The 15,528-nt window shown below is 40.7% G+C and overlaps 1 protein-coding gene, 1 long non-coding RNA gene and 1 other non-coding gene across 4 annotated transcripts in view; 1 reads left to right on the forward strand and 2 right to left on the reverse strand.

Annotated features, from left to right (window-relative positions):
* PKD2 (polycystin 2, transient receptor potential cation channel) overlaps positions 1-3,817 on the reverse strand; it is a 74,720-nt gene extending 70,903 nt beyond the window's left edge. The window contains exon 1 of one of the 2 annotated variants that reach the window (XM_032239655.1): positions 3,118-3,817. In XM_032239655.1, the coding sequence (XP_032095546.1) occupies positions 3,118-3,718 (601 nt within the window). In that variant the 5' untranslated portion in view covers positions 3,719-3,817. The remainder of the gene's footprint in view (positions 1-3,117) is intronic. The other variant, XM_032239656.1, reaches the window with a different exon arrangement.
* Positions 3,818-5,359: 1,542 nt separating this feature from the next.
* The window catches only part of LOC116524419, a 17,549-nt gene continuing 7,380 nt past the window's right edge, over positions 5,360-15,528 (forward strand). The window contains exon 1 of the long non-coding RNA XR_004257324.1: positions 5,360-5,400. This is a non-coding gene — a long non-coding RNA (uncharacterized LOC116524419). The remainder of the gene's footprint in view (positions 5,401-15,528) is intronic.
* On the reverse strand, positions 11,283-11,447 carry LOC116524564. The gene has a single exon (XR_004257391.1). It is a non-coding gene; the product is annotated as a U1 spliceosomal RNA (small nuclear RNA).

The following is a 15,528-nucleotide window of genomic DNA, read 5'->3' on the forward strand; positions in this document are numbered from 1 at the left end:
AAAAAAAAAAAAAAAAAAAAAAAAAAAAAAAAAAAAAAAAACCCAAGAATATATGCCTAAAATAACAAATAGGAACTGACTTTAACAGGTTGATGCATTCACAAAAACATTCAACTTCTGAAATTCAGAAAATTTGATGACTCAGAGTACCACATTTTATCTTTGTATTAAAAAGAGTTTGCTAAGAAAAGAGTAAAAAATACTTGATGATACTTTTAAGTCTGGGCACCATCTTTAAATCTTTCAGTCTTCCTTGGCTTCCTTTGGTCCAGGGTCCTCTTCACCTCCTTAGTGGCTGCCTCCTGAAGGTCTTCTTGCCTCCTGTACCTCATGCTGCTCACTCAGTTTCCTTTCAGCAAGTTCTCTTCCTGCTCAGAAACTTTCAACTCCTTCCTAATACCTAGGGATACATTCTTAATTCCTTGACAGACACAATGCATCCTGCAAACAGGCCTCAAACATATTTTTTTTACTATGTTTCCTCTGCTAAGAAGATAGATCTATCTACTGTAGAAGGAGTAAAAAAATGACCATTTGTTGTCCATCCTGGATTCATGTCATTAAACAATAAACCAGAGCATGGTGAAGCTAGACAGGACCTTGGAGATCAGGTTCAACTCCTCCATTTTATAAATGAGGAGCTGAGGCCCAGGTGGTTTGAGTGAGTTGTGTAAAGTCATAAAGGCAAGAGACTTCCAGGGAAACTTCTGACCATTCCAAACTTCAGTAACTTCTCCTTCCTTTAAAAATTGCAAGTTACTTTCTGTTCCGATCTTAGGGCACTGCTTACATAGTGCATATAAGATTGCTGTCATTAGTATCCAAAGCAGGGGGAAAAATCTCAACCCATTCATGGCTATTTATTTTACATTTCTGGGTTTTCGACCATATGAAAACACTGATATGCTATTCTAGTTTATTTCTTCATAGCAGTAAGCAGTGCTATCTTCACAACAGGTGCTAAATATTTAACAAATGTTGCTTATTTAATAAGTGACAAGAATATCAACTATATTTCTTCATAAAAGAAAGTAATACCAATTTATTTTAAAATTTTATATAATTAAAACTTTTCAGCTGGGAGCAGCAGCTTGCACCTGTAATCCCAACTACTTGGGAAGCTGAGGTGGGAGGGCAGCTTGAGCCCAGGAGTTTGAGGCTGCCGTGAGCTATGTTTGCTTCCCTGCACTCCAGCCTGGGTGACAGAGTGAGACCCTGTCTCTTAAAAAAAGAAAAAAAAAAATTCCTGAGTCCTGAGTCTGCTTTCCTACAAATCGGACCACTGACACAGTTTGATTAGAAGTTTTATGACTGAGCTTATTCATTTTGTTTCCTGAAATTTTTCTATATAAGAAATAAATTTATACGCATACTTATATATATTTCTCTATATTCTGTTATTGGGTTTATTCAAAGAAGGTTAGGTGTGTTATCAAATACTTAAACTGAGTTAAAAGGATCATGCAACTTACCATTATTTATTAACTTAAAAGGAACCTCTCTCACTTCAGTGAATGTTTTCTAAATGCACATTTTAAATGGTGTAAAATAATATATAATTTGTATTAATATTATTTAATTAATTTAACATTTTTTAAATGCACATTTTAAATGGGGTAAAATAATATATAATTTGTATTAATGCAGTTTTGAACCTTAAAAAGTATTAGTGTTTTATTAATCTACTCACACAGGTTATCCAAAAACGATCTTTTGTTCCCCACCATGCTTGAATTATATTAACTAGCATAAGTACCTCCAAAAAAGAAGTACCAAAATGTTTATATTTCTGAAGCACTAACAACATGGCAAATACGTTTTATATATCTTAACTCATTTAATTAACAACATGGCAAATACATTTTATATATCTTAATGCATTTAATTCTCCCAGCGAGTCAAGAACTAAGCACTATGATGATCTCTTTTAAAAAAAAAATTTAAAAACTGGGGGATCAGAGAGGTTATGTAACTTGCTCAAGGTCATACAGCAAATGAGTGGTGGAACTGGGATTTGAGTGTAGGCCCGACCTGGTTTTAATCACATTGCTATAACAACACTTAGACTGTTTTTGTGCAAGATTTTCAAAACCGACAGAAGGGGAAGAATAAGAAAAATTCAAAACACCTGAGAATAGAAACTCTTAAAAATATAGATTAAAATAATTTGGAGGGTAAAAGCAAATGCAACACTTTTCCAAGGATACCTCTTTCAAAATTTGTAAAATGAGAATTTCCTCTGTACTGGAAAATTCATGTCCTTTTACTGGGCACTGGTAAATTTGAAAATTCCTCTTCTGCCTTTTGTAGAGCTGGGCGGACTGGACTCAGACACATTTATCAGCTGGTATCTGGTGACTTCATCATTTTGGTGGAATTTCAAAGAACATTAATTTAGTTACTTAAAAACATACTTCAAATTTTTTTTAAACAATGTAACCTTTCCTTTGCAACTGCTTTTAGAAAAAGGTCTAGAATTAGAAACAGCCAAATGACTTCACAGATACTATTTTAGTCTATTTGCAGTGTTCTCAACAGCTCCCACTCCCCAAAACAACCACACACATCACCAAAAAAATTCATCAATGACAATCTGTCACACTCCTCTCACAGCTTGGATAACACTATGTACTGTACTGTTACCGTTTCACACAGGGATAAGGGGACACCGGAGCATCCAAGCAAGAAGGAAACTGCGGGTGACTATAACATTTTCCTTTATATTTTGTGACGTTAGCAAATATGCAGTTGCAACTACCATCAGTTACACTACAATTAATGTTCATTTTTTTTCTCCTACAAGAAAAACAAAAACTTCACATGTACTCTTTTACTCTAATTAGGCTTTCACTTATTTTCAGTAAAAAAGAATACGGGGACATATCCTAAAGAAAGAGGTATCCAATAAACGTGCACCAGCGAGAGCGCAGAGGAATTCCGCGCCGGGTACCGGAAATAGGGCAGGATTAGCGGAGGTGGGGAATGCGCTTCCCAGGGAGGCGGAACGCAAAGGGGATGCCAGGTGGAGCCCGGGGAGCGGCCGCAGCGGGCGATGGCTCCTGCCGGCGCCGGCCGTTCTGGTTTGTGCATCAGCCGCTGCGGGTCACGCGCTCTTACCTCGCAGCCCGCGAACCAGCCTCACGGCCCAGGCCACTCGGGGCGGCTGCCCGTCCAGGGGTAGGTGGCGATGCAGCGGGTCTCCGCCGCCGGTCGGGCTGGGGCACGGCGGGCCCTGGTCCTCTCGCCGGTGCCGCCTCCCGCTTGGGTGGGCCGCGCCGTGGTAGCCCCCAAGTCCCCGGCTAAGCGCACCCGCGGAGCTCACGGCCGAGGAGGCGGCCGACCTCCGGCTGCCAGGGCGCCACTCCACGTCCATCTCCACCACCATTCCGCCTTCTTCCCCTTCCACCTCCTCCTCTTCCTCCTCCTCCTCGGCCTCGAAGCCCGGGTTATCGCGGCTCCACGCCTGCCGGGAGCACGACGACAGCGGGGGAGAAGGGGAAGCCGAGGCTCCGGCCGGGGGGTCCCGCGCGGCCGCCTGCCGGATGCGCTGCATCTCGATCTCCAGGCCCCGCTGCTCGCGGAGGCCGCCCCGGGCTGCGAGGCTGGCGCCCACGGCCGCGCCACCCGCCATCAGCCGGCCCGGGCCCGGCGCGCGGGGCGCGGGCGGCTGCTTGGCGTCCCCGGGCTGCTGCGGCTGCACGCGGCTGGAGTTCACCATCGCGGTCACTGGTGCCCAGCGCGCGGGTGCGCGGCGCCGCGCTCGGCGCTGTGCGCCTCAGGAGCCATGTTCCTTTCTTCCCGGGGCCCGCCGCCTCCTGCTCCCCGCCCCCGACCTCCCCGCGGTCCCGCGTCCCTCGCCCGCCCCCTCGGCGCGCCTCCCTCTGGCCTCGCCTCGCCTCGCCCAGCGGCTGCGGCGAGCTGAGGGGGGAGGCGCGAGGGAGCCGCCCACGCGGGCGACGCGCTTGCCTGGCTACTCCTAGGCCCGCGTTCCAAGTGGAGCCAGAGCCCGGGCGCTGGAGCCCACGTTTCATTAAGGGGAAGGCCCTGGAAGGGAGGGAGTCGCGAACTCGCCCGCCCGCCTGCAAGGAAAGGAGATAACTGGAGCTGCCGCTGCCTGCCTGACGCGGAGATAACTCTTGGGTCCCCGTTATTAGCCGCCAGTCGCTTCTGCCTCGATTTACCAAAGTTCAGGGAAAGAACCTTTTGGTGAGACGGTGTGAATTAGTGACATTCAACCTGAGCTGAAATTTCCAGCGGAGCAAAGAAATCTTTCAATTTGCAAACTACCAAGGCTGACTTGCTGTGCATTTGGCGGGCCTCCTGTCTCTGATTCTCTCGCGATCTCTGGTTGGCTTCTGTCTCCACACATTGTGGGGATCCCAGGGATTCGTCATAGGACTCTCGGATCGCTGGTGCCTCCACCGTGATCTCCGGTTCCCCCGCGGCCAGAACTGACATCTAGCAACAGAATCCTGCCCAAGGGTCTAGGCACAGAATTTTATTTCCACTCTTCTGAACACATCTAATGCGATGCTCTGCAATTGTCTGAAACTTACCCTCCCCTAAGCCAAATCTATTACCTTGTCCCCTCCTCTGGAACCTGCTTCACTTCCTGTATCCCCAGGTGAGGTTTGGGGCTTCGCCATCCTCCTCACTTCCCAGGCCACTATTCTTCATGGAAGGCTCGCCCTTTACCCTTCACCACCTACACCTCATCTTCTTGTTACTTCTGCCCCACAAATCTCTCTGATATCATCTCTGTTTCTCACTCCTGCTGGCGTTATCTTATGTCTTGCGTTATTCGACATTGGAACAGTTGATCTCTGTCAATTCCATCTTTATTCTCCACTTTGGTGTCCTCACTATTTCCAGGTTATACTCCAGAACCAAAGCTGCATATTTGTCACGTTGGTGGTTAGACACCTCTGTGGGCTCCTGGTAGCCTAAAGGATAAAATTTAATTTCTGTGGTTTGGTTTAGTAAATTCTCATAATCTTTTTCTGGATTTATTTGTTAGGGCTGCCATAACAAAGTACCAGAGACTGGATGGCTTAACGGAAATTTATTTTCTCACCCAGTCTCTGCAAAAAATACAAAAATTAGCCAGGCTTTGTGGCACATGCCTGTGGTCCCAGCTACGGGGCACGCTGAAGTGGGAGAATCGCTGGAGCCGGGGAGGCAGAGGATGCAGTGAGCCGAGATCCGTCCATTGCACTCCAGGTGACATAGTGAGACCCTGTCTGAAAGAGAGAGAGAGAGAGGAAGAAGAAGAAAAAGAAGGAAAGGAAAAGAAAGAAGGAAAGAGAAAGGAAAAAAGGAAAGGAAAAAGAAGAAAGAAGAAAAAGAGAAAGAAGAAAGAAAAAAGAAAAGAAAAAAGATTTCTTATGAGGCGTTGGCAGGGTTGGTTTCTTCTGAGGCCTCTCCTTGGCTTGCAGATTGTCCTGCTTCTTGTGTCCTCATGCAGTCTTCCCTCTGTATGCATCTGTGTCCCAATTGTCTATTCTCATAAATCATATTGGATTAGGATCTACCCTAATGACTTTTTTTGTGTGTGAGACATAGTTTCGCACTCCAGGCTGGAGTGCAGTGGCGCAATCTCGGCTCACTGCAGCTTCTGCCTTCTGGGTTCAAGTGATTCTCCAGTCTCAGCCTCCCAAGTAGCTGGGATTACAGGTGCCCTCTACCATGCCTGGCGAATTTTTTTGTATTTTTAGTAAGGATGGGGTTTCTCCATGTTGGGCAGGCTGGTCTCGAACCTCTGACCTCAGGCGATCCACCTGCCTTGACCTCCCAAAGTGTTTTAATTTCATTACTTCTTTAAAGACCCTGTCTCCAAGTATGGTCACATTCTAAGGTACAGGAAATTAGGATTTCTACACAATTTAGCCATAATAGCTCTTAATCTACTCCTCTAGCATGGTCTCTCATGCCATCCATCCACCTGTGCAGTATTATTCATTCATTCCTTATGCACTTATAACATGCTGCTAATATTTAGGTAGTTATGGCTACCTATCACCTGATCCTGCAGTTTATTAATTTAGATATTCATGCTCTTCTTTTAACTGTGAGCTTCTCAAAGGCAATGCTGGCGGGTCCGGCGCAGAGGCCTGGGTCGTGCTATTCATCAATTCATTCTGAAGACATTTCCTGTGCCCTGGGTTAAAAGCTGGGCATGTAGAGCAGAGTATGATCCAGCCCTGGCCCTCAAGAGGAGACAGACCAAAAACAAGAGATTACCAAGTGGAGTAAGTGTTATGGTGCCTGTCATCCAAGGGACCTCTAACGCTGAAGATGTTCTGAATAACACCACCGGCACTGCAGAGTCAAAGGATTCTTACAGTCACATGCCAGCAGAGGAGAGCTAGGCCTGGAAGGAGAATGCAGAAGCTGAGCCAAAGGGTCCTCTGGAGGATAGGTTTAGTACAGTGTTTTCAGATTGCCATCAGAAGATCTCCAACATCACTTGGAGCACTTTCTAAAAATATAGACACTGGGTCCGCATTCCAACCTTATCTACTCAAAATATTCCGGATTTCAGTTCTGAAATCCTGAATCTTCACAGAGGATTCTTGGGCATCCAAAGTTTGAGAAGCACCAATGTGTTCCAAATGGAAGAGATATCATAAATATTTCCCCCATATTTCTATGCTTCCCTGTTAGCACTAGTGAAGCAATCATCTGAAATCCCAGACTTAGAAGAAACTTCAGTGGTCTTTGAGTCAGACTTAGTCTATGGCTTGTGCCTGCAATCACTAATATATTGTAAGGACCCTGGAGCCAGACTGCCTGGATTCCAATTTTGCTCCCTACTTCCTAGCTCTGCGACCTTGGGCAAGTCACTTCATCTCCTTTGCCTGCAAAAATAGGAATAATGATAATGCCCACCTCACAGGGTTGTTGTGAGGATTAGGTGAATTAATATATGCGTTTTAGTCCATTTGGGTTGCTATAAAAACTACCATATACTGGGTGGCTTATAAACAACGAATCTTATTTCTTACAGTTTTGGAAGCTGGACGGTCCAAGATCATGCTGCCAGCAGATTTGGTGTCTGGTGAGGGTCTACTTTCTGGTTCATAGACTGCACCTCCTAGCTGTGTCTTATGGTGGAACGGTGCAAAAGCACTCCCTTGAGCTTCTTCTCTAGGGGCACTAATCCCATCTGTGAGGTCTCCACCCCCATAATCTAATCACCTCTCAGAGCCCCCACCTCCTTATACCATCCTCTTGAAGGTTCAGGATTTCAATGTATGAATTATGGGGGAACACACACACCCAGACCATAGCATGTGGAACACTGACACGTACATACTAATAGTGTTAGAACTATTCTTAGCTCTTGTATCTTAATTATGATAACCATTTTCATCTGTTATAATTGCTTTTGTGGATGTCTTTGTTCCAAACTAGACTGTGAGTTTCTGGAGGGCAGGAGCTCCGTGCCCATCCTAGAGGCTTCCATAACAAATACTTACTAAGCACCTACTATATGCCAAATACAACACTAGGAGAGACAGCAGTTCATGAAATAGGGGGAAAGCCCAGCTTTCATGGAGGAGCGCTTATACTTTACAGGGTTTGAGGGGATTCAGAAGAGAGATTGCTCAGGCTGGCATGGGTAGGGAAGGTAGTTAGGGCCAGGTCATGGAAGGGCTCGGATGCATGTTAAGGAGTACAGACTGTAGTTAATGATAACATAAATAGGCATTTTTTTTCTTTCTATGGTGTCAGTTACTATTTAAAATAAAATCTGAAATATTCTTCTTGAAACTACATCCTAACCCTTAAAAGAATTCAAATTGATTGGAAATGTGTCTGTACATTCACAGCTCAGAGTTAGTTATATTTGTGCTTAAACAAAATTTTCTTTACAAATTATCACAAAGAAATGTAATCATTAAAAAGTCACAGCATTTTTTTGTGTAATACAACTTAAATAGCATTTGGTCCATCACACCCTAAATCTTACATTTTGGGAGTATCAGTATTAATTTGAATCTTAATTTTCATAAACCCAACACCAGCCATCTAACATATTTCCTGTTCAAATACTTATTTATTCTTTCTGACTTACTAAGATTTCCTTTCGTGCTTTTATGTTAACTTGCTTCTCCCCTTTAGGGTGCCCAGCTTTTGCACAAGCAGGCCCGGAGGCTGAAAGTTTCTCTCCCTACCCACTGAATTCCTTCCTTTAATATCATCTGAAGACCTTCCTTCTCATAAGAAGTTTTCCATAATTAAAAAAGTGACATGCGCAAAGTTTTTTTCATCTCATTGCCACAATCCCGTTGTCACATTAAAAATTTCCGTAATCTGTAGGGTCTGGAAATACTGAGTGGGATAGATAATATGGCCTGGCTGCTGTTAGTTTTTTTTTTTTTTTTTTTTTTTTTTTTTGTTTTTGTTTTTCATTAGTGTGGTAGATCCTCGACATCCTGCCCAAATCCCATGTCAGTCTCAGTGCCACCGTGGACGCTTGAAGGAGCCATTTTAAAAGGCAACTTTAAACAGTTCAGTCTAATTTAATATTAGTGGTCTCCACACTTCTGACTCTTGTATTATTAGAATTGCCTGTTTGGCTTTTATTTTCCAGTGTGAACTGATGAAACAGACACGAGCTAAAGTATTCACTGGTTTTGTGGTCTCCAGCTTGAAAGGAAATCCAAAAGGAGTTTCTGGCATGTGTGGTGTTGCTTAGCAATTCACCCAAACAAACATGTTTCCTCCTCATTTCTTTCCCCAGTACTTATTTACTCAAGAACATTGTAAAATCAGTTTTTACCACTTGACATCTGAAATCATTAGAAGAAAAATCTGGTGTTGTGGGGCTTTATGAGAAGAACTGCTAACCACAGTAAGAGTTTGACCTTCCTTTGTTTCTCATTTTGCTGCTTTAATAACATAAAGCTAGGATTTGTGGCCTTCTTCATGACTAGATTTTGGTTTGGATTGGCCTGCATATGTTCCTGTCTTTGTGGGGGTTATCTTGGCACCATGGCTGGCTGGCACCATGATCTTGATGACCTAATCTCTTTATCTCAATTTCCTTATTTGGATAATGAGATTAAATACCAGTCTTATAAATCCCCTGCAGAATTTTTGTTGAGGACTAGTGAGGGAATATTAATAGGTTTATAAAACATTTATTGAGTGTCCACAACATGTCAGGCGCTGTGTTACATTCCAGAGTGACAAAGGTAAGACATGATTCCTACCTTCTAGGGGATCAAATCTTATATTTAGGCTGCGTGGAAACATCCTTAGATCATTCTCAACTTCTCTACCCATAAAAACTTGGGAATCTTTCTAGACTCAGACTTCAGTTCTTCCCGGAACCTTCCATAGACACAGTCCTGGCCCCCAGCCTGGCCCGCCCCTACCTTGTAAACCCTTATTCCAGCATTTGCCATCTTACACTATATGTTCACATAGACATCTTCCTGAGTGGCACATAAGCTCCTGGAGAGCCCGGACCCTGACTTAATCAATCATTTAGCAGCTCAGGAACCAGTCTGCTTTCTAGTGCAAGTTTTCTTGGGGACATGCGCCCATTTTCATCTCCTCTCCCCAGCCAGTCTTAGCCTATGTGTGTCTCAGGTGCGACTGACACCAGCACAAGCTCCCAAGTGGTGATTATGGAGCTCAAGCTTGGCCAATCACTATCATGTCTCCTCGGTGGCTGTGAATGGTGTTTCACAAGTATGGTATCCTGTTCTGTTAAAAAAAAATTAGGCCAGAATTTTTTTTTCAGTTGTTGGAAAAGAAAAGCTTTTCTTCTCACTAGATTTAGAGTTGTAAAGATGTGAGTTCAGACAAGCTGGCAGCCAAAATGTTGATGCTTAGGGGGCAAATGAAGCCAACAGTATATATACAAAAAATATTTATAATGTAGAGACTGGAAGAATACTAAAATTGAACTAATGTTTGGGTGGTCATGCTATTCAAGAACATTATGAGATATACTTTTATTATGTGCAATCTCCTAGTTTTGTCAGATGCATATGTGATGTTTATTATCTATATTTTTATCCAAATTCAAAAGAATATTGAACAATGTGGGGCCAAGAACGGAGTTCTTTCAAATACTGTGTGAGGCTCTTCTCTTCATCAACTCTAGTTTATTCACTAATACCCTCTGGGTATAGTTGTTTAAAAAAACACTTTAAATCCAATTGAACTTTCACTAGCCCAGATTTTTCCAAAGCTTTTCAGAATTTTTTTCAAGTACCTTTTGATGCCAATATGAATGAGGCTTCCAGCATTTCCAAATCTACCAGACTTTGCAGAGTACCTGTTTTATGTTCATCTCTCACAATCTTATATATGATTAGAATGCTAAAGAACTTGTTTTTGCCAGCAAGAAGCTTGTAACTAGCTTGCTATACATGGATAAAACATTTAACCAATAAGAGCTTTGTGACATTATTCTGGGAAGTTTTTTTATTTTGTTTTATTTTAAATACAGATTTTGGAGTCTAACTTCTAGGGATTCTGATTCATTATGTCTCAGCTATATCCTAGGAATCTATTTTTAGAGAGCAGAGCAGAGAGATATAGAGAGAGACCAGATTCTGATTACATCATTTGAGCCCTTGAGTTAGCACTAATTCAAGCTAGATCTACCTTTGGACTTCATGAGCCAAAAAATGTCCTTTTGAAAAATTAAAAAGAAAATTCAACTTTGCCCTTGCCCCTTGCCCTGCCTCTTCCTTCTTGTATTCTCCTTTGTTCTATTGCTGCCATCTTTATCCATGAGCACCCAATGGTTAGCTCCCACTTGTAAGTGAGAACATGTGGTATTTGGTTTTTAGTTTCTATGTTAACTTGTTTAGGATAATGGCCTCAGCTGCATCCATGTTGCTGCAAAGAACATGATTTTTGTTTTTCTTCATGGCTGCATAGTATTCCAAAGTGTATGTGTACCATGTTTTAAAAAATCCAGTCCACCATTGATGGGCACCTAGATTGATTCTATATCTTTGCTGTTATGAATAGTGCTGCAATGAACATACAGGTACATGTGTCTTTGTAATATTATTTATAGCATTCCTACCAGCAATAAATAAGTGTTCTTTTTCCAAATCCTCAATAGCAGTAGCATTATCAGTGTTTTGGATTTTGGCTATACTAATGGGTGGGCAATAGAATCTCGTTGTTTTAATCTGCAATTCCTTAATGGTATATGTGGAGCATCTTTTCATATGCTCAGTTGCCATCTGTATGTCTTCTCTGGTAAGGTGTCTGCTCAGGTTATTGGCCCATTTTTCCCTTTTATTTACCAGGGGAAAGGATGCATCCAGTATGCTACTACCACAAATTATGCAGTTGAGTTTCCCACATTTGGGGAAATCACAAGGGTCAGCATGTCTTCAGTGCAATAGATAAGCTTTGCCCTGGGAAAAACTACCCTTGTGGCCATGGTATCTCCCCTGCCTGGTAAGTCTTTTGGGCCTATTTTTTAATCAGGTGGTTTATTTTCTTATTGTTGAACTGTAAGAGTTCTTTGTATATTTTGAATCACAATCCTTTAAGAGGTCTTTTGCAAATATTTTCTCCCCGTCTGTAGCTTATCTTCAATTTTTAAAAAATTTATCAACTTTTTTCAGTAGCTGATATAGTTTGGCTCTATGTCCCACCCAAATCTTATCTCCAATGGTAATCCCCACATGATGAGGAAAGGAAGTGATTGGATTATGAAGGCAGTTTCCCTCATGCTGTTCTCCTGACAGTAAGTTCTCATGATATCTGTTGGTTTTATAAACGGCAGTTTTCCTGCATTCTGACTTCTCTCTCCTGTCACCAAACGAAGAAGGTCCTTGTTTCCCCTTCCCCTTCTGCCGTAATTGTAAGTTTCCTGAGGCCTCCCCAGCCCTGTGGAACTGTGAGTCAATTAAACCTCTTTCCTTTATAAATTACCCAGTGTTGGGTAGTATCTTTATGGCAGTGAGAATGGGCTAATACAATAGCCTTTGACCTTTCTTCTTAAAGATAAGGATATCAGCAAATGTACATTTTTCACCAACAAGCACCTTTTAACATAAATATCTTTTACATTGCCAAAGTCTATAAATTTTCATTTTGTTGTACAACAGTAAATATAATTTATTTTATATATTTAAATTTCTCATTGTTCACTATGAGTGCTTTTTAAAAAGCCTTTTGTTTTTATAGATAGTCATTAACATATGTGTTAAATTTCTATTTTATAAAAGGTAGTTCCTAATATTGTTTAATTTACAGAAATAAAAGGGAAAATATACAGATCTAGTCTTCCAAGAGCATTCAATATTATACACCAAGCTTATTCCCTAAAGCAATGACCCAGAAAACCACATGAAAGAGTTTTATTATGGATATTCTAAAACAAGTAACTGTAAGTGTCAGATATATGTAGAACATTTCACAGTTCCCATAATCAAAATTTATGAGTTTTCTGATAGCATTCAATGTTTGTACTAAGTTACACACCACTGTTATATTAAAGCAAACCGTTAAAAATCAAGCTAGCATTTTTTCTTTTCAACTTTTATTTTAGACTCAGAGGTACATGCACAGGTTTGTTACCTGGGTATATTGTGTGATGCTGAGATTTGGGGTATGAAAGATCCTGTCCTCCAGGTACTGAGCACAGTACCCAACAGTTACTTACTACCAGTACTTTACAAACATGAATACCAGTACTTTACAAACATGAATTCCTTTTCCTTGAATTTTTTTCTCTTGATTGAATCCTTCTTGACTAGATTTTGTTATTAGGTGTTTTTTTTTTTTTTTTCCCCCAAAGGACAACCTATTAATGCTTCATTATTCCCCAAATCTGTTCAAAATTAAGAAAGCCCTTCTGTTACCATAGTCATAAAACGAATGGTTTGGGCATTGTATTTTTGGCTCAATCTTCTTCTCCTCTATAGGATTTTCTAAATATTCCTCCACTTTCCTCTGCCATTAAATGTTGCTATGGGAAGAGTAGGAGGTCAGATTAAACCCATTGTTTTCCTCTCAGGCTGAGTAGATGACTTTATTTTATTTTTTTGCCCTGAAGTTATGCCTGTTTAGTGAAATTATTATTATTACTATTGTAATTGTTATCCTGCTCTTAGACACATCTTTCTGTTGATTTTTCAGCATAATTATTTACCTAGGAAATATTGTGCATGTTTAATCAGCAAATTCAAATTTTCACTTATTTTAACAAGATTTTCTTCTTTTATAATTTCAAATAATCTGCTATTTCATTAGTTCTCTAAATTTAGCAATACCAGTTATGGATATGTTGAGCTACTGTGTTCTGTTTCTGTATTATCTCCTTTCTAATTTGTCTTTTTGTCATTTTCTGTTTTTGTTTTTAATAGGATTTTTATAAATCTTGCCCTTCATATTATTGTGCCTTTCATGTTTTTGTGGTTTTCAATGTGGCTTTTCTTTTCCTAATTCTTTATTTAAAATCTTTAATTCCTCTTGCGAATTCTGCTAGCTCACTTTTCATTTTTCCATGGCCATGTATTTTATTTTCTATTTTTCATTATTTTTTAAAGCTAAAATTATTTTTAATTGATTTCTGTTTCTGGCTCTGATGGAGTCACAGGGACAGATTTACCCTCTTGCTTAAAAAAAATACAGACAAAATGTATAAAGGATGTTTCTCCAACCTAGGAACAACAGGCAGTATAAACAGTAATTTCTCAAATAAGATAAACAAAGGAAATAAACCCTATGGTTTCCCCACTGATTCCCTGGAGAAAGATTCCAAGCTACCAGTCTTACTCAATTGAGAAGACAGAGTTCGTTGAGGATTTGGGGAAAGTCAAAGTGGACAGAATTCACAAAGAACTAGTAAAAAGAGTATTGCAAAGGGAAAGAACTCCAGCAACTTCCAGAGAGTTTCCCTTGAGTTTTCAGAGCATGTATTTGATGGAACCCACCTGAGGCAAGGGAAAGAACTACCAGAAAGAAGCAGATGGAAAAATTCCCGATGTTCACACAGAGCATGGAATTTCTCAAGTTTCTGTCATCTGAAGTAGAGAAATCTTATACTATATAAGGTGTTGAAGAGAATACTCAGAGGGACAATGCCTCGGTGGTAGGTCCAAACTAGCTTAGAGTAAAGGATGGTCTGTCTTGTATGACTCCTTGTGAAATTATTCTGCTGAGTATGTCATCAATTTTCACTATTTGTATGTTTTTACTAATTATTTATTGTGGTTGTAGTAGTTTTTAACTTTATAATATTTTGTTGGTCTGTTACTTGGTGCATAGTGGTTTATGATAGTTATATTTTTATTGGATCTTTTATAATGTAGAGTAAGTTCTTTGTTTCATTTAATGCTATTTGTTTTTAAAATTTACTTTTGACAGTAATGTTGCAAATCTTTAAAAATGTTTTAATTTATTCATAAGGAAAAACACCTAAAGCAAAGTGAAACAAAAAATGATGTAGGCGCTATTATCATTATTTCCCATTATGTGAATCTTGGTCTTAATGGTGAGGCTTCATCTATTTATACTTGTTGTTACAATTGATTTCTTTCATAATATTTCTGTTATTTCAATGTTTTCTCTTTAAAAGTATGTTCTTGTGATCCAATGATTTAGTTTTCACTCTATATACCATTTTCTTTATTTTGTCCTTCGTATTTTGCATGCTATATAGCCTCTGTTAAATTCTGTTAATGGATACCTTTAAGCATTCTTTGACATGTAATTTTCTAATGTCCCAGTAAATAAATAATTTGTCAACATAAAATGTGTGTGTAGGCCAAGCACGGTGACTCATGCTTGTAATCCAGCCCTTTGGGTAGCCAAACAGGTAGATCACCTGAGGTCAGAATTTCGAGGTCAGCTTGGCGAACATGGCGAAACTGTGTCTCTACTAAAGAAAATACAAAAATGAGCCAGGAGTGGGGGCACGTGCCTGTAATCCCAGCTACTTGGGAGGCTGAGGGGGAAGAATAGCTTGAACCCGGGAGGTGGAGCTTGCAGTGAGCTGAGATCACATTACTGCACTCCAGACTGGGTAATAGGTCTCAAAAAAAAAAAAAAAAAAAAAAGGTGTGTGTATGATCCTTGCACATACTGCTACCAGGGTTATTTTTATCTCTGACCTACATATATTGCTTTATCTGAAGGAAAATTAATTTTCAGAATTTGATGTAGGCTTATTTTCTTATCTATTTTCTGCTCAATTCTGGGATTTGGAATCTCTGCTCTGATAAATAAAGATATCAGGGAAAGGGTACAGTACAGAACATCACTATCTTTTAGATCATTAATAGAAGATGGAGGAATTACTGCAACCCTTTCTTGTTGGTACAAGTTCTTCATCCTTGAGTTAGCCATTAGACAGTGGACATGTATGAAGTGATTTTGTCTGCTCTCCTCTCCTTCTTTCTTTCTTTCTTTCTTTCTTTCCTTTCCTTTCCTTTCCCTTTCCTTTCTTCCTTCCTTCCCTCCCTCCCTCCCTCCCTCCCTCCTTCCTTCCTTCCTTCCTTCCTTCCTTCCTTCCTTCCTTCCTTCCTTCCTTCCTTC

Source organism: Sapajus apella, unplaced genomic scaffold, assembly GCF_009761245.1.
Source record: "Sapajus apella isolate SASKATOON/1434 unplaced genomic scaffold, GSC_monkey_1.0 scaffold45, whole genome shotgun sequence".
NCBI lineage: Eukaryota > Metazoa > Chordata > Mammalia > Primates > Cebidae > Sapajus > Sapajus apella.